General features: G+C 43.1%; 2 protein-coding genes across 5 annotated transcripts in view; one reads left to right on the top strand and one right to left on the bottom strand.

Annotated features, from left to right (window-relative positions):
• Positions 1-26,880, bottom strand: part of LOC143694989 (uncharacterized) — a 126,272-nt gene that overhangs the window by 72,895 nt on the left and 26,497 nt on the right. For 2 of the 4 annotated variants that reach the window (XM_077184337.1, XM_077184338.1), the window contains 2 exons: positions 25,897-26,009; positions 19,378-21,242 (listed from right to left, as the gene is read on the bottom strand). In XM_077184337.1, coding sequence (XP_077040452.1) covers positions 20,673-21,242; positions 25,897-26,009 — 683 coding nt within the window. In that variant the 3' untranslated portion in view covers positions 19,378-20,672. Of the gene's footprint in view, positions 1-19,377; positions 21,243-25,896; positions 26,010-26,880 lie in introns of those variants that run through there. The other 2 variants (XM_077184342.1, XM_077184352.1) reach the window with 1 other exon arrangement.
• Positions 992-5,562, top strand: TMEM200C (transmembrane protein 200C). The gene is made up of 2 exons (XM_054639884.2): positions 992-1,131; positions 3,195-5,562. Exon 2 carries the CDS (start codon positions 3,237-3,239, stop codon positions 4,875-4,877), a length of 1,641 nt encoding a protein of 546 aa, XP_054495859.2. The 5' UTR covers positions 992-1,131; positions 3,195-3,236; the 3' UTR covers positions 4,878-5,562.

Here is a 26,880-nt window from a genome sequence, read left to right on the forward strand (position 1 = left end):
ATTGTCCTTTGCTTTCTGCCGGGCTGTTTTATCCACAGTCTTCCACACAAGAGGTCATGTAGAGGTAGAAGAAAGCTGGTTTTGCTCAGGCTAGGTAAAACTTCAGCTTCAAAAGAACTCTAAGGCTACTGTACAAAACCCCAAGTTTTTGGTCTATCCACCCCAGCAAACACTCCTATGTACATTCAGGAGCAACCTTTAGCCACAGGATGAGCTTTCTGTATTTACTGAAAAACCTGCCTGAGATTTGCTTTTCTAGATCATGGTGAACCTTTAACAAGACTTGACTGAAGCAATCAGCAGCCATCTCCTCCCAAGAAGAAGTGCAGCACTGTGACGGGACATGTTAGATTACGCCTCACTAAGGTGATAGCTTCAATTTAATCACTTCCCAGAAAGTAGCTCAAAAGAGAACATTGTTTCCCATTCTCTGCTGAAATTGAGAGATTCGGGGTGACACCGCTGATGGATCTCAACTGCCGCTTTCTTCTTCAACCTCTTGCTTCATCTTTTCACCTGCTTCTTGACTTTTTCCATAAGTATTCTGGCAAACTTGGGCGGGGAAAAAAACCCCCAAAGGTGAGGCGGCTGAAGACGAGGCTGCCAGGACGGGAGTGGTGGAAAGGAGCCCGGGGGCTGTCGCGGCGCTCGGGGCGGGCCCTGAGCGGGCGGTGCCGCCGTGCTGCGGGGCGCGGCGGCGCTCGGGGCGGGCGCAGGTGCGCAGGTGGCGGGGGCGGCGGCCGCCCTGCCGCAATTTCCCTGTGTCACGGCTCCCGTCGCTTGGCAACGGCGCCGGGTCCGGCCGGCAGCCGCGGAGCCGCGCTCCGCCCGCAGCGGCGGCACCGGCACCGGCACAGGCTCCGCCAGGAGGGCGGGCGCGCTGCTGCGGGGGGCGGCCCCGCGGCGGGGAGGATGCGGCGTGGCCAGGGGGCAGCGCTCCCGCGGAGCTGCCTGAGGAGGCGGCCGGCCGCGGCGGGGCCGAGGGGGCGCCCGGCGCTCGGCCCAGCCCCGCCGCCCGTCCGCCCGGGGCCGTGAGCGGCGGCGGGGCGGGGATGCTCGCTCGGGCTGGAAAGTTTCTTCCCCACGGCGGCTCGCCCGCTTCCCGCCCGGACCTCTCCCTGGCCCTCCCCGGTAAGTGACCGCGGCACCCCCGTCCTGAGCGGGGGCTCCGTCCGCCCCCGACCGGCGGAGCTCGGCGCTGTGCCGCGGCGGCGGGAGCCAGCGGCCGGACCGCCGGAGCCAGCGGCGCCCCCGCGGCCGGTGCCGGGCGTCCCGCCGGCCGGAGCCCGGTGAGTCCCGCATGCGAGCCCGGCGAAGGAGTTAAGCCGGGTCCTGTTCGCGGTGTTACAGCGGTGTTTGGGCTTCGCCGGGCAGGGTCGCGGTGCGTGCGGGTCCGGCTGCCGGGAGGGATCGGGAGTCTCGGTCCGTTCGTGCGGTATGCGGCTCCAGTCCCGCGGCTCCCGTCCGGGTGGTTTCATGGCACTGCGGCCGCTGGCGATGGCCGGAGGCGCGGCCGTGCCCTCCTTCGCCTGCCGAGCGCTGCTCTCGCCATCGCAGAAACTAAGTGCCAGGCGATGCCGGACTGGGAGCGTTCCTCGGAGCTGATGACCATCTGTTATCACCGTAGAGAGGAGACGGGCAGCTGGCTAGTGGGGCAGCAGAAAATGACATCAAAGAATGGGCAGTTACAGCAAAGCATGCCCCGAAAATTACACTTTTGCATCCACAAAATGTGCTCTCTTTTCTTTTTTTTCCTATTTTTAATAGAAATAATAGTTCAGCCATAGGAAAGAGAAAGCTCTGCTCTTTGTTTTGAGCGTGCAGTATCTCGGAGAGTAATTTAACAACGTCCTTGCTGACAACACCCATCTTTTTTTTTCTGGGGAAAATACAAACAGAATAAATGGGACACAATATTACTGCATATGTGGCAATTCTGGCATTATAACGGAAAAGACATGATATTTAAAGGCTGAACAGTCATAGAGGGCAAGGGGCTTTTTTTTTAGGTGCTTACTTAATTGCCTTTCAGTGCAATTAATTGAACTTTGTGAGTCGTATTATATTCAGTGATGTCATCTTTTGCCCCGTCAAAGAAAAAAAATAATAGGATGCTCAGAAAGAGAAAAGGGGGAGGGGATCCTGCTTCTCAGTATAATGAAGAAATAGGTTCCAAAAAGAATTGCACAGTGCAGAAATGCTCCTACACACTGTGTGGTTTAGCTCAGATCATGGGAACAGAGAGATGAGTTCTGATGGTCCAGTAAGACAAAAGCCACAAATGCTCAGTGTTTAGTCCTCTGCCAGTTTCTCTGCAAGCACTCTTTAGGTGCTTTCCCCAGGTGACTAATGGAGTTTCACTTCTCTAATAGGATTTGACCTTCCATCTCCTACCTGCCAGCCATCTCCCCTTTCTGAGGGCAGGGGGGAGGGGGTTGAATTTGTCAGTGTTACATAACAGTTACCTGGAACATTGCACATGTTCCCAAACTAGGGATACCTCTGGACCGCAGGCAAGAGATGAATTTCTAATATCGCAGATCAAGTGCAAATGGCTAGGAAAAAAACTTTTCACAAGGCACCACTTTCCAGTGTTTAAATGTTTCCTTTGTGCATTTCACAGTAATTCCTTTCCCACTCATTTAAGCAAGACACATAATATGCTTAACCCTCCCTCCAGTAATGTGTAAGTAGAGTAATGAAACAAATGGTATCTATAGATCAAATACACTGCCTTCCTGCTTTTATTTCTCCCATCTCCTCAAACCTGCATGACATCACTAACCACAGTTAGGGTGCACTGTAACCCCAGAACATATCAGGGAGTGGGGCTTGGCGTCCTCTGAGCTCTGGTGTTTTGCAGACTCCTTCTGAAATGAGTGAGATCTTTTTTGTTCACTCTAGTGGATACTACTAGGTTTGTCATTTACCTGGAATATAAAGTAATTAATTAGCTGTTTGGCAAGAGTATAGTGGGACACACAGCTGCTTGATGCTGTTGTTCTGCCCATTTCTTTCTCACACACAGGAGCTGTGTGGGCAAGGTAGATTTGCCTGTTGGTGTCAGCCTCCATCCCACTTGTTCAGGGTTTTAATTTCCAGGACTTTGAAGGAGGAACGGCAAGCAGACACATCTCTTGTGCTGCAGGTCTGTCCTTGGTTCTCATCCTCTTCTCTTCTCCCTTTCACTGCAGGAGCTGGAGTGGCCGTGGGGGGCAGTGCGCTGGTAGCTAGCCATGATTGCCACTGGAGGCCTCCTGAGGATCTCGGCCAGGAAACAGGATCCCTTGAAACCCCAGAGCCAGCTCCCCAAACGCAAACGCAAAGCCAAAAAGAAGCGCAAGAATGACGTGGTGGTGGTGAAAGGCAAGCTCAAGCTGTGCTCCCTCTCTGGGTTCATCGCCCTCTGTGGCATTCTGGTACTGCTGGTGGGCATCGCCTTGGCTGTGGTGGGCTACTGGCCAAAGCCCAGCCAGGTATACAGAGAGAGCAGCTTTGGCAAGGGCCGGCACCCAGCACCACAGGCTGGCACCCACACGAACCGCTCCCAGAGCCAGGGAAGGCTGCAAGCAGGGATCCACCTGGAGTCACCCCCTGGAGCCAACACCTCCACCACTGCTACCCCTGGTGGGTCTGCCCCTACTTCCTCATCCTCCCAGGCCTCAGCGGGTTTCCTTTTCCGTCTTTTCTCGAGCTACTTGCATTCGGACAAGCTGAAGGTGCTGGGCCCTCTGATCATGGGTATCGGCATCTTCCTCTTCATCTGCGCCAATGCGGTGCTGCACGAAAACCGTGACAAGAAGACCAAGATCATCAACCTGCGTGACCTCTACTCCACCGTCATCGATGCCCACAGCCTGCGGGCCAAGGATGGAGGCACCCCGGCCTCAGCCCCTCTCAATGGCTTTGTCAACTACATGCAGTCCCGGGGCCTGGAGCTAAAGCCCGGCGGGGAAGGCCTGGGTGCTGCAGCCATGCTGGCCAAGAGCTCGTGGCCACCAGGACTGGGTGTCTCCCTTTCCCCACCGGATCTGGTGTCCTCACCGCAGCGTTCCTCCTTCTGCAGCCCACCGCAGCCACCCAGCCTGGCTGAGGCTGTGTACAGCATCTGCCGGGAGCGCGCTGCCCTTGCTGGCCGCCCCGTCACCAGCCCGCCCTGCAGCCCAGCGGGCAGCTGTGAGCGCTGCAGCACAGCCAGCTCCATCGTGGGCTCTTCGCTGAGCACCTTCACCCTCCTGCCCCTGGGGCCAAGCAGCGGAGGGGGAGGCTGGCAGAGACCACCTGGGGAGCGGGGAGCCCAGGAGATCCCACGGGGGGAGTTTGAACTGAGCCTAACCGACCTCAGCAGCAGCCCCATCAAGGGAGGCTGTGGGACAAGGAGGCACAAGCTGGTTCTCAGGCGGCAGAGCACCAGCTGCTTGCCCGATGCCAGGTGTCCCCTTTCCCCTGAGCCGCCTCGGTCACCAGCTGTCAGGAGGGTCCTGGAATCCAGCCTCTTGGTAAAGGCGTCTCCTAGCTACTCTGAATCTCTAGATCTGGCAGGACCGCCCCCTTCAGCTCCTCCTGCCATCACCAGGATGGATTCCCAGAGCTCCCAGTCTGAACCTTCCAGCAGCAATAAGGGCTACAGCCACTTGGAGGAGGCAGGCACCTCCTTGGAGTCAGTTGCCAACACCACAGCCAGTAAAATTCAGGACTGTGAGGAGGAACCAGTTGATCAGATGGACCCCCTCAAGGCTACCAGCAGAGAACAAACAGGGGAGCAATCCCAGCAAACTCAAAGACAGTACACAAATAAAGAGAAACTCTTTATGATTTCTAGGTCACATGCTGCATTAGGGCTGGAGGATGGGGAACTGGAGAGTACGGGCATCTAAATAAAACAGACAGCAAGAGGACACCTTGCATCCCTCCACACCTTCCCTGCTTCTTCATCTCCTTGTGGACTAGGAAAACAATCAATATCCAAAGAGCTGCACTATGTTACCCTTGAAAATTGAGTTCCATAGATCCTGTAGACGACTTCAGGAAGAAAAAAGAAAATCCTTTCTGTCTTTTCGTGATTGTATGTTTCATGCAAGCCAAATTGTATTAAATATCCACAGTCCAGCAAGTTCTTTGGATCAGGTTAATACAATTTTGGATGGTATAGCTGTGCACTTTACTGTTTTGATTTTTAAGTGCCCCTTCTTCTCCTCTGATTTCTTTCTTGCTGATTTGCCACTAACTGCTTGAAAGCTGCAGGCACCTTTTTAAGCTCAAAAGAAACGTGGTCTTCAGAAAGAAAGCCGAGCTCTCTCTTTGTTTTGGTTCAATTACTAAAACGTTTGCAAGGCCTTAAGGATGATGTACCTTGACAAAGGATGAGTTTGTTTAAATTCTGGAAAAAAATGGAGGTTTAGAAGAGACTGGAGCAGAACAGAGCTCTGACGATTTAGTTAACACCATTACATTCCTGAATCCAAAATACATATTACTACATGATACTTTATCAAAGTATTATTACACATGTATTGACTAATAGCATTAAAAGATGTTTTTTAATAAAATATTTACAAACAAAACCTAGAAAAAAATTTCTTTATTTTGGTAAGTAATTACAGATATCACAAACTATTTTGTTTTATACTGTGAAAGATTATAGAAATTCTATGAAGCCAAAGGTTTGCTTTATACTTTTAAGGAGGTAATTAATAATTTATGTGTAATTTTCAAATAAATACTGGTTCAGTCCTTGAAAAACCACACTGTAATTCAACCAGCAGATTCTGTCTCCATTTGTGACAGTGCTCTGTGACAGACAGCCTAAGAAATGTGACATCTTGACATGCTAAGGGAAAAAAAAATTTAAACGTTTGATCTTCTATTCATATTAGTTTCTTTTGTGAGATTAATCTTGAACTGCATCATCTTCCTTCTGGATTTTTCAGTTCCCTTTTAACTGTTGCATTAAGCCTTTCTGCTGTTGCAGTTCCTATTCGTGAATGCATGTGCATAAGCTTAATTTTAAGGCATAATGGTAACCCTCTGAGTCTCGTAGCAGCTGGCTGTGCTGAAGTCACAGCAGTTTCTCACTGAGTTCAGCATGAGGAGGATTTCTTCCTGCATAACAAAAGCATCAGGTTTCCTGAAGCCTGGAGAATACCTTGTCTGTAGGCAGAGTTTTGGTAAATTGATGAGCTGTTTCATTTTCCTAGCTGCAGCATGGCAGCCACTTGTGTTTTGTCAAAACAGCTTTATGCACTCAGGAAATTTTGTCAATACTTCTGATTTTAAATACGGATGTGGCATTTCTCTACTATGGGAAGAGAATTGACATTAAACAAACACAATGTGTAGGCAGACAGAAATCTTTCTGTTTCAATTAAAATTTTTCTTGTGGTTCCATGTTTTAAAGTGCTTAGCTACATATTTACTTACTTTACAGTAGATTGCAACATGGACTATAACTATGACCAAATACAATTGCATTTAATAAGCCTGCAAAATTCTGTAATAAATAAGACTAATTTAAAAGAAGAAAAGAAAGAGTAATTTGCCATGTGAGATTCTTGAAACTGGAGAAGCAGAAGGTGCTTGTGCTTGTTCTCTTGAGCAAGAGAGGCATCCAGGTGGCAATATCTTTCCTCCTGTCAGTGGTACCCATTGCACTGACAGTATGAACGTCAGTGTGGCGTTTTTTGCTGCTAAACTGCTAGCACACAGCTGGCAAAAATCCATTGTAAAACTGCCTGGATTGGCATGGGGTTGGATTAGGCACCACAGGAAGTGGTGAGCAGGTGGCTCAGCTGGTACTGGCGTATGCATGGATTTCTCCTGTCAGTTCTCCATGGGCATGTGCTTCTGCTCCTTCTCCTTTGACTTCCAGCAAGATTTATGAGATATATGTGAGCAGAGATACCTAAGATATCTGGTACTGATGCAGATTCTAATTATTGACAGAGCTGAAGACATACTGTTTGTTACTTTTCACACTAAAACCTTCCATGGAGGTGAAGGGAAAAGACAAGCTGTGTGCTGCTTACCAGGGCACGGAATCCTCATGAAGATGTGACAGCAGTTTGTTTTATTCCAAGAGGGGGAAACATACTTTTTAAAATATTCTCAGTAAATATTTCTTCTATCATCTGAAGTGTGCTCTGAAAAAAATCCCACCAAAAAACCCCCAGCTTTAAAAAGTCTTTGGTTACTCCTTAGATTGATTTAAATCAAAGCAGGCCAGTAATTATTCTGATGATTAATTTACTGCAAAGTCTTTTGAATGACAAAATTATACCAGTTTGTGTTTAATAAGTAAAATTATAGCTTGTTCCTCTGTTGTCAAAAAAGATGTGAAACATCAACTTTCATCAGTTGAGCTGGATTTTTTAATAACAGCAGCAAGAAGTGATTTTCTAGCATATAAATTACTAAGCAGAGGAAGCTGCCTCTCTGTCTTTGCAAGTCATTATTTTTTGCAGATTTATTACTTAAAACTATTTGTTGAGCAATTTGTGCAGGGATGGAGTTGGAGTCAGAAAGCTTTGCTTAAAATTCAAGCTGGGCAAATTATTCCAACACCCTGATGTTGGACAAGGACTGAGAGATTCAATCCCTGTGCACCATCTGTGACTGATGTTAGCACAAGCAGCTGGTAAAGAGCTGAGCCTTTCCTGGTGTGACCCCCAGGTGATGGGGGTGATGGGGTTTGTGCTTTGACTGGCTCTTGAGTATCTCTGAGCTGGCCCTGACTGCTTCTCAGCACTGCCAGCTGCCTCTTGGCCAACATTTGCACATCCTGTCACAGGATGCTTGTGCATTTTCCTCCAATCCAGTCTCTTCCTTCTAGCCTTCCTCTCTGGTGTCCTGCCACCTAGTGCTTCCTCCACAGTCCTTGACAGGAACTGCCTCTACTTGCCAGTATACAGCTTCCTGCATGTTGCAGGAAGAGATAGGCTGTCACACGTGTTTATTAAGAAGTATTTCATAAATTCTAATTAGTTAATTTAGAAAAATTGTTAATGCTTATTAGGAAAGAATGATTAGTCCCTGTATTTGAGAAGTGATGTATATGTTCAGATGGCACACTTAGCCACACAGTTTTGCTATGGAAAATTCAGATTTTGGTTTAGAAAGGTGTGCTTTGGTTTGATTTGCGTTTTTCAGCATAGAAGTGCTATCATATTTACATAAAATTTCCAAAGGAAAGTTAATTTCTGCCTGAACCTTCAGAATACCCCCTCACCTAGGAGGGAGGGCTGTGTATGCTCATTATGAGTGTAGATGCTGTTTGGACCAGTCTGAGGACAGACAAATGCCCTAATTGTACTTCAGTCGTGCTGCTGTTTGTTACAAAATCCTCAGGACTCTGGAGAAGCTGCTGACGTGATCAAACTGTAACCCAGTTCTGGCTCAGTTTTCACTGGTTAGCAAAGTATTTAGAATCCTTGCATTAGCCTGGCTTGCTGGGCTGGACTGATTTACTGAAGTCCCCAACTGTTGACATGTCAACTGATCTACTGCAAAGGACTATAGCCCAGATTTATTAACCTGTATTTTTTAGTACATTTTAAGAGCCTTTTCAAGGTCTGATGCTGTCCAACAGTGAGCAATAGTGCACTTAGAAACATTGAATTAGGTAACTGTTGACATAATTTTGGGTCTGCAGTCTGAAATACAGATCTTACGGATTGTTGCAATTTTCATAACAGCAGAAACAGTTTGCACAGAAGTAGCAATATGACTTCAATTAAACAACAGTTTTTATTACAAGTAAAGGAGGTGACAGAATGATAAATCTTATTGGATTTCAGTTGGAAGAACAGCCTTTGGTAATGCTTAACAGTTTTTTTTTGTATACAAAACCCACATAAAATACAACGCTCACTGCTAGCTGACTAGTAAAATCTTAGTAGTGAATAAAAGTATAGATTTGGAGGGCATTTTTCTAGGGACCAAAGAAAGGTTTCTCTATCACCTCTCCAAGACTGTAACTAACAGTAATGTAATGCTTTAGCCAGACCACTCACTTACTGGTTTTAAGTTTGGGCTTACAAACAGTGAACAAGATGCAGAGCATGGGCAGGCACAATCTGAGAGGATAAATAGGTTATCACAGCCACAGGCAAAAGGTCTTTCATGGAAGAGTATACTGTTCTTGTTTCATTTTAGAAGCCAGAATTTCTGTTTCCCATTTCTAGAAGCTCCAAAACAGAAAAGTGTAAGTGAGCACACTAGAAATTATTTTCTACCACTGAGCTTTCACTCTAAACATGGAGACAGAGGGAAACCCTAAAGATCTGACAAACGCACACACAATCAGGTAAAATGGCAGTGAAGTTTGGAGTGGGACCTAGGCTGCTAGAAAGGATCTGACTGGATTTCAGGATAATTCAGGAAATAGAGGAAGATGGAGTGTGTGTTTCAACTAGTTAGTCTTCTATCTACATTTTAGTTAGAGAGAGGTAGTGAAGCCAAAATACTACTTTTAAAGGGGTTCTTATCCATTGTTATTCTTTTTAAATTACATTGCAATGGGGTAGAAAATTTATTTGGGGAGAGTATGAAAAGAGACACAAACTAAACAAATGTCAAAAATCACTGTTAATAGCTTACTCTATGAGGTTTCTTTCACCTTCCTCTGCACAAAGAAGTTTGAGTCTGTGATTTCAGAGTATTAATTTTTTTTTCCCCTTCTTGTGTTCCACCATTTCTCCAGGCTGGCATTACAAAAAACACTTGTGTTCACTTTATTTATCAATTTTGCTGAAACAGAGTTCTATTATTTTTATGGTAGCAGTATTACCTGAATGTATGGCAAGTTTGGTTCTACCAAAGACACATATCTGATACTCTCAGCCTGGAAGGCAAAAATGGGTAGAGATGGTTTGGTTTTAAATAAGCAGCCTGTTCCATGCTAAATTTCATAGCTGACGTAAAGAATGGCAAGTAAAAAGGGAATGTTCAGCAATCAAGTTTTAGCATCACATCAGATGATTTAATACCATTACACAGCCTCAGACTGCATTTTGTTCATCGCTCATAAGATTTGGCATGATCCTGCCTGACCTGCTTGAGAGCAGGCTGGCAATACCATACAGCTCCCATTTTGTTGCCAAAAGCTAAATCAGCCTCCTAAGGAGCAGGAATTCAGGACATGACTGTCAGTTCTGGCAAGACTTGAAGCTGCTAAAGACCTTGCAGGAAGGTGGTTTTGTACAGGGTGCAGTGCAGCTCCCTTCACACCTTGGAGCAGCACAGAAACCTGTGGCAGGGTCTCACACAAAACTGCCTGCAAATACACATAAAAGCCACCAGAGTCAGCTCCATAAGGATAAATTCCTAATGGGATAATATGATACTTGTGCAACACTATAGACTTGCCTTCCTCCCTCATTCCTGAAGTATACTTAAGGTCTCTCTGAGGAGTAAGCAGGTTTTAAATTTACTGACTTTACAATCAAAATTTATTTTAAAGAAAGGCAGTTTGTTCTCAGAGCCTAATAGAAACTACTATTTAAAATGCTTATAGACTCCCCATTGAATTAATATCAGATCACCTCTTAATGTACTTCTCTCTCTCATATCTTGGGTACAGAGCACAACTATCTTCCTCTGTGAAAACAAGACAGAGATACAGCCACAGACAAAGTGTGCAAAGACCAGGATTTTATTTTCTTTAAATGGAGCAGAGTATAGGCACCAGTATTCAATGAGGACAGCATGCAAGTATCTGCCTCTGAGTGATGTTTCCAAACCATGCAAGTAGCCTGCTGTGGAACAGAGCCATGAACACTTGTCCTCCAACAGGAGATTCATCCTTCAGCTTAACAGAGCCTCTTTCTGCATGTGAGGCACTGAAGTGCTATTTTAGTTCACTGTCTTTCAGACTCATCGCACCCAATATTACACAAAATAACTTAGCAAGACCTCCCTGCAGTATATTTAAGGACACAAGTGACACTAGACAGCTGCTAACATTCTTTTCGAAATGAGAAACTTAAAATGAGAACAGTCAAAGTTGGGCACTGCTTATTACCTTACTGTGGTAACACAGCGTAAGATGATGATAGTAGCAGCTCCTTGGGTTTTGGAAACTTAAAACTGTCTGCTGGCACTGCTAACATAATTCACACTACAGGCTACCTCAAGGCTTGAAAATGCAAGCAGAGCAGTTCCTGTCCTTGTGTCTGTCTTTGCAATGTGTGCAGCGTCTGGAGCAGCAGCACTGAAACAAGGATGAGTACTGAGGCTGCATCTCTCATCATCTCTTACCACGAACAAGCTGTGGAAGGAAGTTGTTCCTCCTTTTAGACTATTAATCCAGAGCTGCTGCAGTCACCTTAATGAAGCACTTGCACTCTTTACAATACTGCTTGGGTCCAGTATGGAAAGGAAAGGTGAGGATGTCTTCCTAGCAAAGTTCTCTGCTGGGATATACTGGCTCCCCTCTGGCACGCAGAGAGGAAAACCTGAACAGAAGCTGTAGCATGGTTCTGGGATGAGTGAGCTCCCAATGCTGCAGCAGTGTTGTGTCTCAGCAGCCATTTGGCTGGTACATGTGTGTCACTGACAATCTGGGAAGAGAGAAAAGGGATACATGATGAGCTGTGGAAGGTCAGCAGCTTTTAGGCATCACCTGTTTGTATGTCAGCTGCCAGCGTGGCACCTAACAAGCCCCAGGAGTTACCTAAAGAGCAAAAAAAGCTAGTTAAAGTGCAGGTTGCATCCTCTCTGATGCCAAGAAGGCACTATTGAAGATGGAAAGTAAAGAAACAAGTCACTTGAGTTTCTGTTGTACTTGTCCTTGTAGTTTTGGGTTGTCAAATGTGGGCAAAATAGGAACCACAAAATGTTGCAGTTCTACCAGGACCAGTGAGTAGCTCTTGGCTGCTTTCACCTATGGCTGCCTGTGGTTCCACTCATGACACCCTCCATAAGAGCTCTCTGCATTTCACTGGCAAATTGAAATGCAGTCCTCTACTCAAATAAACATTTTAGGCTGCCTAATGAGTCACCAAAAGGTTGAATTCTCACATAGGCAACAGATATCTCAACAGCAATGTTTTCTGGCAAAGAGATTAGGTATATATCTGTCATGGTTCAACACCTGCCAGCAACTAAGTACCTCACAAAATGTTCTGCAGAATGTCTTGGCTTAGTTTAGACCTCTAGATAAATCTCACTTGAAATTTAGGCAAATATACTCAGGTAACTCTGCCACTATAAAAATAATAGATATATGTGTTTCAGCAAAATTGATAAAGTGAGCACAAGTGTTTTTTTTAATCCCAGCCTGAAGAAATGGTGGGAGACAAGAATCAGGTTTGGATCAACAACAGATCCTTTATTTAGAATTGCCATCCTAAAATTCAGTTTCTTGTTAGAAATGAAATTTTCACACCATCAGTTCATACATTCCAAGATACTTCTGTAAATTCAAGATGTCAAAACATTAGGAAATTATAGCATAAGTTATTCAAATTATTTTAAAATGAGTTGTGGTTTCCTATGAGCAGTTGGAATACTTATAGAGTGCAGGGAAAATAAAGATTCTTCCCTAAATATCTTTAGATGTTCACAAGGCATTTCTTTCTTTTTAACATAAAAACAGAATACATGTGGCAATGTGGGGGATTGAGAAGTTTTTTGTTAGCAGGAGATTCAAAGTGAGTAATATATTCATTTAAAACACATGCTGATAAATATTCCATACTATGATGCTGGATTGCTTAATATCTTTTTTTTCCTTCCAACCATATAAGATGATAGACTATTTGTATAATACATAGTAAATGGAAGCAATATCCAGTATGCAGCCTTCTTTTGAAATATCTGTGTTTTATCAGCCATGGGAGTGTGTCGTTTTCATGATTTTGAAATAGTAAATAATACACTGATTTTACAGTCTTAAAATATAGAACCATTAGCAAGCCTCCTTCTATGAAGAGTCCTGAGAATTGTTCTGTTTCTCATCTGTCAAGGGCTACAACTTAATCAGCTTTTGTTTAATTGAATAATTCTGTTATGGTAGAGAGTGTAAGCAATTGTTACACATGCTTGAATCTGCATCAACATGACGTAAATAAATCAGCATGGTTGTGCTGATGGAAAAGACATTACTTCTACATAGCCCAAAGAGCAGCCAAATGCTAAAAACTGAAGTTCTGGTGCAACACATGGGGTAACATATGCACTCAGAGTAAAACAGGTGTCATAGATGGGGATGGCAATGAGTAAATAATAGCTGATTTCAGTGCAGCAGGATTTAAAACCACAGACCTGGTAATCAGAGCTGCTTGAAATGTGAGGTTAGATTGAACCTGCTAAAAGTTGCCAAAGATAATTTAAAAAGGAGAAAAATAGAAGAAAAAAGCCCAAGTAGTAACTGAAGGCAATGCCAAGGAGCTCACCTGCAGCCTATGAAAGCGGCTCAAAAGGACAGGGGAACTCTTCCCATCAGTACTGCATCATAAATCAAACACATGGGAAAGGGCCCAGCTCAAGGCAGGAGTTACTCCCAAGGAAGGACATCCTTAGTGCCAGCTTGCTGTTTCCAGGCCCCACAGCACTGTGAGTGGTGTGTCCCAAGTGGATATTCTCCCTCCAGGGACTGCTGGAGCATTTCCTACAACTGCAGGCTGCAGCACAGAGACCCTCCCTTAGCGAGTGAGGAGAAGGACAGAGGTGACAGCAGCAGCCTTAGCATGGCAGCTCACCCTGCAGAGCAGCCCCACACCCCCAGGAACAGGAACATGGAAGAACCATTTCATAAGAACAGAATAGTTTGAGTTACAGGGTTAAATTATGTAAGGAAGTGACTTTCAAGAACATCCAGTTTCAACCCTTTTGCCATGGGCAGGGACACCTTCCACTTGACCAGGTTGCTGGGGGTCCCATCCACCTTGGCATTGGCCACTTCCAGGGATGGGGCATGGACAAGTGATGGCTGATATGCTCACATGTCCAAGGCTGGAGGCAGCCTGACACAGGATGGCCCCTGACACTAAACCCTGCAATTTGCTGCTGCATCTCTGAGTCATCTGAGTAAATTGGAGACTACAGGGAGAACTTGTGCCCCTTCTGTCTGCTCTTAAACAGCCAGCATCTGCAAAGGAAAGTGTAAGTGCTGCTCTGTGAGACCCTGATGTACACTTGCTGCTACATTTACTGCAATTCCATTTTGTGCTGGCCCCACTTTCTATTTACAGTAAGTCAGCAGTATTCTTCCTCAGTTATTCCAAGGAGGATTACAGCAGCTCAGAGACTTCAGGATGGCTCAGTGCCCCCACTGCCACAGGGGCTCTTGGAAACCAGAATAAAAGGGGCTTACAAGCAGCAGACTAACAGCTGCCAAAGAGAGCTAGCCCAGAGCCCAATGCCCAGCTCAAAGGCGTGGCATTGGGCATCCTGCTCTACACCAGTAAACTGAAGAAAACGTTCCAGCTGGGAAATGCATTCAAGTACACAGGCATCATGGAAGACTTCGAAGTGTATGGCCCCATGCCTAACTGGATGAATGGGTAGGAGGAAGAATAAACTAAGAGTAGCAGAAAAAATAAACAGCAATAGGAAAAGCAGTGTTAAGAGGTGGTCTAGTGATGGGACAGTGAATCAGTTTAGTGAATTCTACAAAGCCATGCTCCTGACAATGGGAAGAGAAGTGTACTTTAAGTTTTTGAGAGGCAGATTTGAATGTATAAGTACTTCTCCTGGCTATAAAAGGCTGAGGGAAACCTGATTTTATGGATCACGTTCACATGCATTACTGCTTGCTTTATATGCACATAAATAGTGATCAACTAAGCAAAGGTTCTCCTTTTTTGCTTTAAAAAACCAGAACAGTGTCACTGCAAGTCCTGCAGCTACTAAAATGGGTGACAGCACAGGAGTGGGGGTGGTGCATAGGACAAGTCAAGAGATAAGGTGTGCAGATATGCTGAGGAATAGATACCTGGCTCTTGTCCTCAGTGGAGAGCAAAACATGGAGAAGAAAATTTAAAAAGTAAAACAAATACTGCCACAAGGGTGTCCATCTCTTTTCAGGTTATTTTTTTTTTCCTCAAATCTTAAGCTCCTGAAATTTTATGTTTATATCACTTCTTACGCATTTAAAGTTTTTTCTGGTGCCAGCAACAGTTAAAATGCCCTGAAACATATCTTAAAATATAACTTTAAGCAAAACTCAATATTCATTTGGGTTTTGACTGATAATATATTACCATTATAGTGTATTTATTTATAACCCATTTTGTAAAGGGTTTCATAACAGTACCTAAATGGTTTCAATTATCCAGGCTGAAATTATATTGCTTCAATATAATTTTATTTTAATTATGTTTTACATGTTTCAATATAATTTGATTATTTCTGGAAATAATCATTTCTGGGTGCTTTATGTGTGAAATTAGTAGATAGAATAATTTCAGTATCAGCCTCAGAGACTAATTAGTGGGTTTAAGTAAAGTAAACCAAGACCAAAAAGGTCTTTTCCACAAAGTTAAAGGTGAGAGAAGAAACTCTTTTTGTCAGCAGAGCTGCCAAGTCTCCCATAGCCCTCTCAGCCTCCTTCTTGTCTGGCCAAGGTATCTGTCCAGGCTGGATTTCCCACAGGTCACCTAACACAAGGAGACAGTGCCCCACTGGGATAGGAATCAAGAATCAGGCCCATAGATTTTATACAGATAAGAGAATTATTATTCTGTGAAGCAACACACTCACATTAGGTTGCTGCATTTGGAAGCAAAGCCTTAAAAAAGATCAGGCAGAAGAATCTCTGCATTTCTCTATTAAATTTATTTCAGCAAAAAATATTCAGAATTCCCAGCAGCTCTCAATAACAGCCTTTATCATGCAGAAAATTGGGGATTTGATTTGGTCTCAGCAGAATTAGATAAGACTCCAGTGTCACTGATGGAACTGCCTCCACTTCAGTCTGAGCAGGATTTGACCTCAAGTCAGCTTAATTCTGAAAAACACCTATGAACTACAGAGCATCCTAAGCTTAGCCCTCTACCTCAAGGGGATTTATCACAAGAAAAACCTTTAACAGGTCTTTGATTCCAGTTCACTATTCACAAGCAGTTGAGCAGATTCTTTGTCTAAGGAAAAGTGAAACAGCCCATAAGCTTTACAAGTGCATTAGAAGCTCAGTGTGATACCTCTCTCCAACATATTTACTTGTCACTATTTAATGCTTATTCAGTATTATTTTTTTCTTACTCAACAGCATGAAAGCTGAACTTGGCACCCACCAGCAGATAATAAATGCTGGATTTCTGGCAAAGAGGGATAGAAACTACTATCTCATACAGATGTTCATCTCTCTTTTTTTACATTAAGAAACTCAAGGTTCAAAGGGTAGCAAACAGCCAGGCAGCAGTTTACAAGGTTTTTTTTTCATTTCAAAGATGGAATTATCTAAGTGCTATGTCCAGTTTAAAATCAGGATCTGTTTTTCCACCTCTGATCTAAGCACTGACACCCCGCATCTTGCAACTTGGATAGAAAATAACTTTAAATAAAATTTCTAAAAATTTCTAAAAGAAGTTGTTCATTTTTTCAGCTGATCTTAAAAAGCACTTTTCTTATTAGAAAATCAAAAGTCATAGTGGAAAAAAAAAAGCCCTGGGTGGGCATTTACTACTTAAAAAAAAAAAATTTAGAAATTAATTTTCTTTCACGAGCCAGAAAAGTGTGCTTCCATTTAATAGTCTCTTTTGGAATCTTTTTACAAGGCTTGCTTCAGGTTTTGGCTGCAGAGGTCAAAACCCATGGGTGGAAGCCAGATTCAGAGGTGTTAAACCTACACAGAGCTTGGATTTATGCCCATCTGGAAATGGTTTTGAGAATAAAACTGTAGAATACTCCTGTACTAACTTGCTTAGGATTTATGGGGCTCCAGATGTGTCCTTCTGGTTCTAACCCTGAATAGCCACTTCCAAAAAGAAAGTATTTACAACATTTCAATACTCCCCAGGATGTGGCTTTTTTAACAGGAATACTTCTTAAACTTATCTTTCATTCCAACAACTACTTTTAGTTCCAAGACAGTATGATGATGAGAAAAGAAGAGAACATTTCCTAACAGAGAGAAATCCAGAGTTTTCTCTGATCTCCAGAGTGCCATAAAAAAGCTTCTCTCCAGGCTAAGCCTGCAGCTCTGCAGCTGGAGGTTATGCTGACATTGCAAGGAGTGTGGGCACGTGCAAAAAACTCCAAGTTTTTTCTTCTTTGTTGTTGTTGTCTGTGTTTGCTTTTTACATAAGAATTTATGAGGAACAACAGCAAGTGTTGCTAAATGTTTTAAATTGAGGGATTATTCCTTCTACCTGCATGCAAGGAAACAGTGTAGGACTTCTGCCTTGGTAGTACACTACACCATAGAAACTGTGACTAACAACAGCAGAAAAGATCAAATGGAAATTAAATGCTTCAAGAAGGTCAGTTTATCACTCACCCCCCTACAACTTTCTGCTCCTAGTTAAAGGATCAGGCAGGATGAGTGTGGGGATGCTGCCTGAAGCTGTCACCTTTCCTTTGGCTCTGCAGTGCCAGCTGAGGAGGCTGGCATCTTCCTGACATGAAATGCAGGTAAACAAGGAGGTGCCTCTGCTTTCTTCTACATATGTAGAAAGTACAAGACTATGGAAGGAGAGAGCCAGCTGAACTAACCAATATAATTTTCATTTGTTTTAACACAGAGGCATATGGCTCTTGTTCAGTTGCATCTGACCTGCAAAATATGGAACATCCAGGAAAGAACTGGCCCATCTGATGTTTAGTGCCTAACAGCAGCCATGGTATTCATGATGGGGTATTTACAGAACACTATTTCCATTGGATTTGGCATCCTATTTATTAGAAACATCCAGTTAAAACCAGCCTCCTCCCAACCTGCTTGGAAAGTACTTATCATTGCAGTGCAATTCATCATTGAACACTTACACAAAAAGTCACAGTGGGTAATATTTATTGCAAGTTCTCTCCAACCCCAATGTTGCACCATTATTTCAATAACTCAAGTTACATTCAACTAAATTCAATTACAATAAAGTAGAAGATTGCATTTCTACATTAACTACTAGTGCTTATAAAGAAAATTACTCAAAGGGAAAAAAAACCCAGGCAAGTTAGAGACCAAAGAGAGAAAAAAAAAAATCATAGGAAAAAGACAGCAAATGCAGGAATCATAAAGAGTGAATCAAACTGCCTTCTGGATCTGAATTGCATAGTGTAATTTCCCTACAGTAGTCATAAAGAAGGACAATTAATCTTCTTCAGCCCTATAAAGATTTTCTTTTCAGAAACTCTCTCCGTCTTGTTTTACATCATAAATGTCTAATAATCAAATATATTTCAATTAATTTGAATAAAAAAATAACAGGAAACAAAAACTCTTGGCTAAAGCAGAACATCAACAAAATTTAAGACTTATTTATTACTTCTTTTATATTCTCCACCACAAAGCTGAAAATGTTATTATTTGAACAGAATTACAGAAGCTTATTTTGGCTTGGTTGTCATTAGAAACTAAATAGATGCATTTGGTAGATATTTGGTTTCAAGCACTATTCTGAATTGTCAAGATTAATCACAATGATACAATTTAAGTATATTTTTAAGTTAATGTCCCAAAACAAGTTACTCTACTCCCGCAATAAGTGAAATTAATTATCCTTCTTTCATTATAATAACCCTAAAACAGAGTTAAACTTAATTGGACCCTGTACACACTAAACCCCCAAATGTTTATGAGTGCAGGTTCACCATGCATTTGCTACACTCCAGTGCCATCTGTCTATAAAAAGATAATTAACATTTTCAATAAGAAGAAATACAGCATGTTGTAAAGTGTATTTGGTCCTAGGCCATTGAACCCACTTCAGTTCTTACAATGAATGATTGAATGATGCTGCTAATCCTTTTCTGAATTAGAAAAAAACCCAACCCAAAACTAAGGAACACTGTATTGTCAGTGTATATTTGAAGCAAGTTTTCTTGAAAAAAAAAAAAGAAATCATCCAGAAGGCCTTGATATAGAGATGCTCCCTGATGTGTCAACTCTAAAGTACTCCCCCAAAATAACCTTGTAGGCTTTCTCTAATAATTTAGCTGCCTTTTGAAGACCCCAGAGAAGCTGGGAATAGCAACTCTGGAATTTGCATTTAGAAGACCATTTGGGGACAGCCTTTTCAAAGTCCACAACCTTCAGTGGAGGGACATAAAAATAAATGCTCTGCCAAGCACTGCAACACAAGGGATCTGACAGACCCCAGAGTGAGTACAAAGCAGGTTCATTAAATGCAGAGCCTTCCCTTTCCTCCTGCAAAGTGGGTGGCTGAGGAGGGTTGTTTCCCTCCACTCCCTGTGAAAATTGTACAAATACAGCTCTTTGTTGTTTTTTCCTTCGGTCAAAAGTTTGGTAACAAGTTTTAAGCCAGCCTGATGTTAATTTAACAGAGTGCATCATGGCCATTCTGCCTAAATGGGGAACCTTGTGGGGAAGCAAAGAGGCTTGATGCTACAACAATTTTTGGGTTTTCGGGGTGTGTACGTGTGGGGAGGAGGAGCTACTTCTTCATCGCACACTTGTTTTTTTAATTTGAACTGCGCACTTATTTTTCCCCACGCGAAAAAAAAAAAAAAAAAAGTACAAAGTATCTAAGTAAATCTTTCCAATTGGAGCAGATAAAGAAAGAAAGACGTTTGGCAGGTGCCCGCCCGGCTGCCGTCCCGCGGCTCCGCGGCTCCGCGGGTCCCTTCCCGGCGCATCTGGCTCTCCAGCGGTGCCATCTGCTGGCGCCGCTGCCGTCAGGCTCCGCCGGGAGCGCCGCCCCCGTGCCAAGGGCAGCGGGCACGGCTCTGCTCGGCCTCGGCCAGCAAAGGGCAAAGCCAGGAAACGTCAGCCCCAGCCAAAACTGCGCTTTAGAAAAGCGCTCTTGTCCCTTGTGTGCTCCTCAGGGCATTTTATAAAGACAATTCGTTAGATAAAGAAAAGGAGAGGGAGAGGAAAACAAGGGAAAGTATTTAGTGCTATACCTTGTTTTCTTCCAAAAAAGCATTTTCCATAAGTCAGGCAAAATAATTTTCTCATTAAGTATCTACTGGGTCAGAGGAAAGCATGTACTTCACATTAGTGTGTTAACAGCTGACACCATCTACCTGTTACAGACATGCACTGAACGACCCTGTGCAATCATGGCTTGGAGTCACAAATGAGAGCAGCTGTAGGGGTTAAGCAAGAGGAGGTGTCTTTAGGCAGCAATCAGAGAGGAGAAGGCAAACGGGCAAAGGAGAAAAGCTGAGGGTGCAGGGCCAGGACAGGGGGTGAAGCAGGACAGAATGAAGCTCAGCCAAGGCAGCAATGTGCATTTGGGCACCAAAAGTGTCTGGCAACAGCATTTGTGGCTGCTGAAGGGTCTGATTCTCTAAACCACAGCTCACTTGTCTTTGCAGTACATGTGCTCACACACATTGATGGTGGTATAGGTTTTGAGCTAGGCATTTTGCCATTGCAATATTCAGTGAGTGATGTTCCCCCTCAGATTTTGCTCTACTTTTTTTCATCAGACTCTGGATAAGATTGTTTCCTGCAAAAAATGAATTCACCATACCCACCCCTCTGACCTCAGCCCCACTGTACCTGTTTGTCTTCTCCATCCTCACCAAGTTCACCAAGGATTGCAACAACTTTATCCTAAACTTGTCTGACCAGGTTCAGCATATTCTGTTGCTTCAGTTTTTTGCAAACTACCATCTGTTATCTTTGCTTTTTCTTGTTCCATTTCCAAGCTTTTCAACACATCTGAACTTGCTGGCAGCAGACCAAGTGCTGACTTTGAGTAGATATCTCCAGCTGTAGGAAAAGTCCCATCTGCAGCTTCAGGCTGTCCCTTTGCCTCATTGATTTCTTTTTCTTTAGTTGCAATTGAGGCCTCAGCAGTATTTTCAGATGGTTTATCATCAGCTACTGCTGTTGAGGCAAGCTTACAGCTTGCAGGAGTTGCTCCTATTTCAGCCTTTGCTACATTGTTTGGGAGGTCTTCCCTGCTTGTTTCTTTCACATCTTCTGTCCGCATTTCTTGCTCTTTACTCTCTTCCCTACTACTGGAGCCCACATTGATTGAACACTCACAGTAATAATAACCAGATTCCTGCTTCCTCTTGCGCATGGCACAGAGATCAATCCGACTGAAGAGCTCTGTGCCAAAGTGGCTGTCTTCATATTCCTTATACAGATCCACACAAATTTTCCTGAAGCCCTATTTATTGAAAGAGCAAGATGACATTATGTGTATAATATAGGTACACAAATACTCGTGCACTTTAGGAAGGTGTGTCAAGTATTATCTTAACAAAACCCTGCAAAGAAAACACCACCCCACCCACCTCACACCTAATAAGGATAACAGCATCAACTTCATGTGGCAGTATTTAAGTTGATACTGAGAAAAGCCAGCCATTACAAATTAAAGTTATGGGAATCTTGGCTTTTGCTCAATCCTCCATCTACCCTACTCTCCTCAAGAATAAAAAACATGCCAAATATACAAAATCAGATCAATTTAACCTACTGTTATTTAAATGCATCCACCTAATTTTAGGTAATTCAGGCAAGTTCACAGCCACCACATATAATTATTCTGAATTGCCTTTAGGAGGGATTGCTTGATTTCAGCTAGAGTTCACCTTACTCAATTTCATCTTAAAGCTGTCTTAACAGACTGAAAAGTTAACCCTTCTCCTTGGTGCTCACTCTCCACAACAGTAATTAAAATGTTTGCTAAAGACAGGTTAGAAATAGAGTTCATGCACCTTCATCCCTGTGAAGAAATACTCAAAAGAAATTTAACTTGGTGACTAACTGGGAAAACAAGCTCATTCCAGCAAGCCAGAAAAGAAAAAGGAAACCTTAGCAGCTCTTAGATACCTACTAAGCACTGCCAGTATCTCAATTGCCAAATGCTACAACAGTCGACACACAACTGAAAGGTTACACTCCTAGAGATGTGTTTTTAAACACTGACACTTCTTTTCAGCCTAAGGAAAGTCACTTCTATTGCCATATCAAAGCACATGCTTAGAAATCATATGACTGTCAAGACCAAAAATCAGCAGCTCCTCAGAGTGATTTCTCTGCTCTTCTCCCCCTCAACAAGTTTGTGCACAGCAGCACTAGCTGCAGGTGTCACTGAGAATGGGTGAGAAACCCAACAATTCCATGGTTCCCAGGCCTTTAATTCAGACAGCAATTCAACAGGCTGCCAATTTATACAAGGGGCTCCCACAAAGCATTTAGCCTATAGCAAACCACATATGCTAGGGGCACATATGGAGATGTAATGAAGGACAGATGAATCATTAAACAACAGAGAATAGTCTCCACCTCTCCTAACCTAATGAGTATGTGAGCTAACAAGGCTCCAAGGAGCTCCTTGCAGCACATTGCCTCAAAGAATTCTCAATCAGTTTGTTCAGACCTGCTCCCAAACACCAGGGGAAGAAAAAAAAAGAGAGCATTTTTACAAGGCTTCTTCCTCATAATGACAGACTTATTAGCAGGTGGATATGTACGGTTCACAGCATGGAGATTGTGGGAGGACAGCCAGAACAGCCAGTGTCACCTGGGTAGAAGCAGATATAAATAGCTTCATAACCAAACACATCAAACCATCAGGCACTGCTGCCTGAGGTGACTAAAACACTTGAAAGTTTAAATAAACCAACAGCACACTTTTTCTGTGCCCCAGAGATACCCATGTGTCAGTCAGAGGCAGGCTGCTCAGGAGCCAGGAGCTGCATGTCACCTAAATGCCACAAGGTTCAAGTTCTGCTGAAATGCAGAGACACACTGCGCATGGGCTGTTTTCTGGGTAATCTGGGAGGATAATGGAAACTTGAGTAAGGTCACATCATTGAAGATAACTTATCAAGCAGCCAGAAGAGGGCAGGATTAGGACTGCCCTTCCATTATAAAGCACCAAATATTTTAATACAAGTACGTGACTTGTTAATATTTGTTAAATAACGTACTCTCTCACAACCCAGGGTAGACCACAGCTATTTCTACACCTGCACCAAGTGAATCTACTTAAAACAGCATAAAAGGAAACAAGCAAACATTTTCCACTTTAGCACTGAGGCACTTGATCCACCACTTTGCTCTGGCAGAGGTGAGATCAGGCACTGCCCAGCACTAAAGGCTAACAGCCCACACTGTGTTGCCTGTGCACTGGAGAAGGCTCTTACTACAAGTAATGAAGTGGATTCTCTTAAGAGGTGAACTGTTTCCTTTTGGCTCACTGGAAAGGTAGAGATCGAAACACCTGAAGAGCCCATATTTTTTATTTATGCCAGGGTCACACTGCCCATTTTGAACCTGATCTTCAAACAGCACATACTGCTCCTTTGGTAGCTATTCAGAATAAAAAGCACATATTCTTCAGAATAAAAAGCACACAATCCAAGATCTCTCTAGCCTCTTGAGATATTTAGACACACAACTAAAGCCAAAGATGCACAACTTCAAGGTGAAAGTTTACAGCTTTATCAGTTTTAAAGAGAACCAGCTTCTCTTCCCCCACAAATGAGAATGAGGTCTGCAGCTACATCACCAGTATCGTCACATACCTCTCATTAACAAAGTGTGCTTGAGATATAAAATATAAACTGCCTTAGCAATTACCTCTTAAGCTTCATATAAGAAGCACTTCAACTGTGTGAAATACTTCAACAGCACCCTTTCTAGGAGGAAACAGTTATTTATGGTATAAAGAAAGTAATTACAGCCAGTAGATGGCATCATAATAACTTAAGTGATATTTTGTCTTATTCATACTTTGGCATCTTCTAGTGTTTAGGAGGGCTGATTTCTCTTCTGCACTATTTAGGAATGGGATACTATAAAAGTAATCAGTTTCCTCCTTTTTATTTGTACTATATTTGGAAAGAAATGCAGTAAGTGATCTTCAAGATTATGTCTTATGTCTAGGGTTGAGCCTTACTAACCTCAGGGAGATTTGTACATGTACATTTGTACATTATAGGGTTCACATGCCCCCAGTATTCAACTCAATATATGGTCCTACTCCAGTTTCACAGTCCTGGTCTGTAAAATAATATTTTAGGAGCAACAGTTTCATTGTGAAAACAAATTTGCACAAAAACAAGTAATGCTTCATAAACAAGGGAAGAGTAGTGAATATTGTCTAGCTGAAGTCCAGGAAATTTTTTGACACTGTTTCATGTGACATCTCCATAGAGAAGGCTGATGAATTATTAGCTGGCTGAACAGTGAGGTGGATCGAAAATTGGCTGAACAGCCAGTTCCCTATGGCAGTGATTGGTGGCACAAAGTCTGCTTGGAGGCTGGTAACTAGAGATGTACACAGTACATAGAGGGGCCAATACAGGGTCCAGAACTGTTTAGCATCTTCATTAATCATCTAGATATTGGGGCAGAGTGCACCCTCAGCAACAGCACTAATAACAAGCTGGGAGAAGTGCCTGATCACTAGAGGGTACTGCCAACTAGAGGTATCTCAGTGGGCTGCAGAAATGGACCAACAGGAACTTCAGGAGGCTGAACAAGAAGCACAAAGGTCAGCCACAGGGGAGGAATGGACCAGGCACAAGTACAGGCTGACAGCTGACTGTGAAGAAGTTTTGCAGAAAAAGGACCTAGAGGTCCTGGTGGACACCAGGCTGACCATGAGCCAGTAGTGTATCCTTGCAACAAAGGCAGCCAGCAGTATCCTGGGCTGCATTAGGAGGAATGTTGCCAGCATATTGACAGAGATAATTCCCCTCTGCTCAGCACTGGTGAGGCCACAGCAGGAACACTGCATCCACTTCTGGGCATACCACTTGATATTCTAACATTCAAAAACCTAAACACTTGCATTTTTTTATTTTTATATATATATGTGTGTGTGTGTGTATGCAATGAGACAGCATACATAAATCATGTTATGAGAGATTAAGCTATATTTAGTGATAGAGATCAAAAGAGGAGAGCAGGCAGGAAATTACAATTCTATTTTTTAATTTTAAATTTCATAGTAAGAGGAAGTGCGAAAATACTCCAGACAAGAGGCAACAGTAATTCCTACGTGCCTACTGTACAGTTTCTTTTGCATTAGACATTGCAGATGCCTCTGCTCATGAAAATCCCTATAGGCAGTATAAAAGAAAGAGCCTCCAGCACAGAACTATCAGTCCTAGCCAACTTTGATTTTATCATGTATACAAAAGGCTAATATCAAGTCAATACAAAGTACTTGAACAAGGTCATTTTCTTCAGCTATTATAGCTTTTTCTGTTTTCCTTTCTGCATGCTCCTCTAGTGTTTCAGGTTTGCAATATATTGACCTCATAAATACAAGTATTATTCCTGGAAACAAGCAGGACAGTGTTCCACTGGGAAATGAGCAATCTAATCAAAGTTGTTTTTTACTTTAATTGTTTGTGATAAATCCCATACAATGCTGCAGGAAAGGTTAGAAAAGCACATCACACACTACTAGTATAAATCAAGGCACCAGCCTGACTTCCAACATGACATTAATCTTGTTCTGAGGTAAATATTAGTCAGAAGACAAATATTGCTCAGAAGCCATCCTGCCCTATAGAAACAGCTTGACATTGTTTTTGTGCAAATTTGACCAGCCACAATGGAAGGGAAGTAAATCTGTAGTCTACAAGAGTGCCATACAGAGTATTAACAACAGACCTCATTTCTTCCAGATATGAACAAACACAAATGTGTTGAGCAGCCTATATACAAGCTCTGTTAAATAAGAGAAGTTATGTTCTCTGCTTGCAATGATTATTGCTTAGATCCCAAGGATCTCATTGAAGGAAAAGTAATCACTAGAACTGATCCTAGGAAAAATATTCTTACACCCAGTTACTTACCCTTCTTCTCAGCCTTGATGCTTTAGAGAGCTTCAGGAAAGTCAGATGTGGTTTGAAGTCCTTACTTCCTGAAATGTCGAGATTCATTTCAATAAAGCATTCTTCCACAGCTTCTGGAAAAAGATAGCATAAGAAAGAAAGAAATAAGTAACACTAGGGAGGCAAGGAAAAATATTTAGAGGGAGGTTAGACAAAAAGCCACTATCCCTGTCTTGAGCAAGACAGTTAAAACACATCCCAGGCAACCAGTTGCTGCACTATCACAGGCAACAAAAATTTGGGAAAAGTAGTCAATACCAAAGTTCTGCATAACATACAGACATAAGCTGTAAACCTGAGACTGGATCCAAGCTTCTGTGTTTGCAACACAATTCCTTCTGAATTCATAAATCCCCTACCAAATGGCGAGCTCAAGAAAGCATCTGTCCATGGCAGCCCTGCCAGGAGCAAGATGCAGCCACCACCAGTGGCCACAGCTGGGGTCTGTGGCAGAACAGATTCTCCCCAGTTACTGCAAACAGCAATGCAAGAAGCAAAGAGCTTTCAGGAAAAAAAAAAGGCTAGATTCCCAAAACTACTACAACTCCACAGCACTTAAAGCAATTCAGGAGGGAACATCACACAAACATAATACTCCTTCCCCAGACACAAATGTGATGCAAAGTGTTTATGATGTCACTGGCCTAAAAACTTTGATCACATATTTATAAATCCATAAACTCTTGTCCTTCATAGAAAAAAGTGTCCGTAACTCCAGGATTTATATTCTTCAAGGCCTTTCAGCTAAGGATTTTAATGACAAGTCAAACCAAGCTGAACTGTTCTTGGTTTTCATGGACTTTGGGGATGCAGAGTCTCAAGTATATATCAAGGTAAGGTTTGCATGAGGCAGATCCCTACAAGTCTGGCAAAACCAGACATTTTGTGCAACAGCTGAGCTTAAACAGTGGGAAGTAAGTCCAAAATTACGCTTAAAGCCTTGGC

This window comes from Agelaius phoeniceus, chromosome 1 (assembly GCF_051311805.1).
Source record: "Agelaius phoeniceus isolate bAgePho1 chromosome 1, bAgePho1.hap1, whole genome shotgun sequence".
Lineage (NCBI taxonomy): Eukaryota > Metazoa > Chordata > Aves > Passeriformes > Icteridae > Agelaius > Agelaius phoeniceus.

Coding starts and splice junctions, on each gene's coding strand:
- TMEM200C (XM_054639884.2), top strand. CDS start 3,237: ATGATTGCCACTGGAGGCCTCCTGAGGATCTCGGCCAGGAAACAGGAT.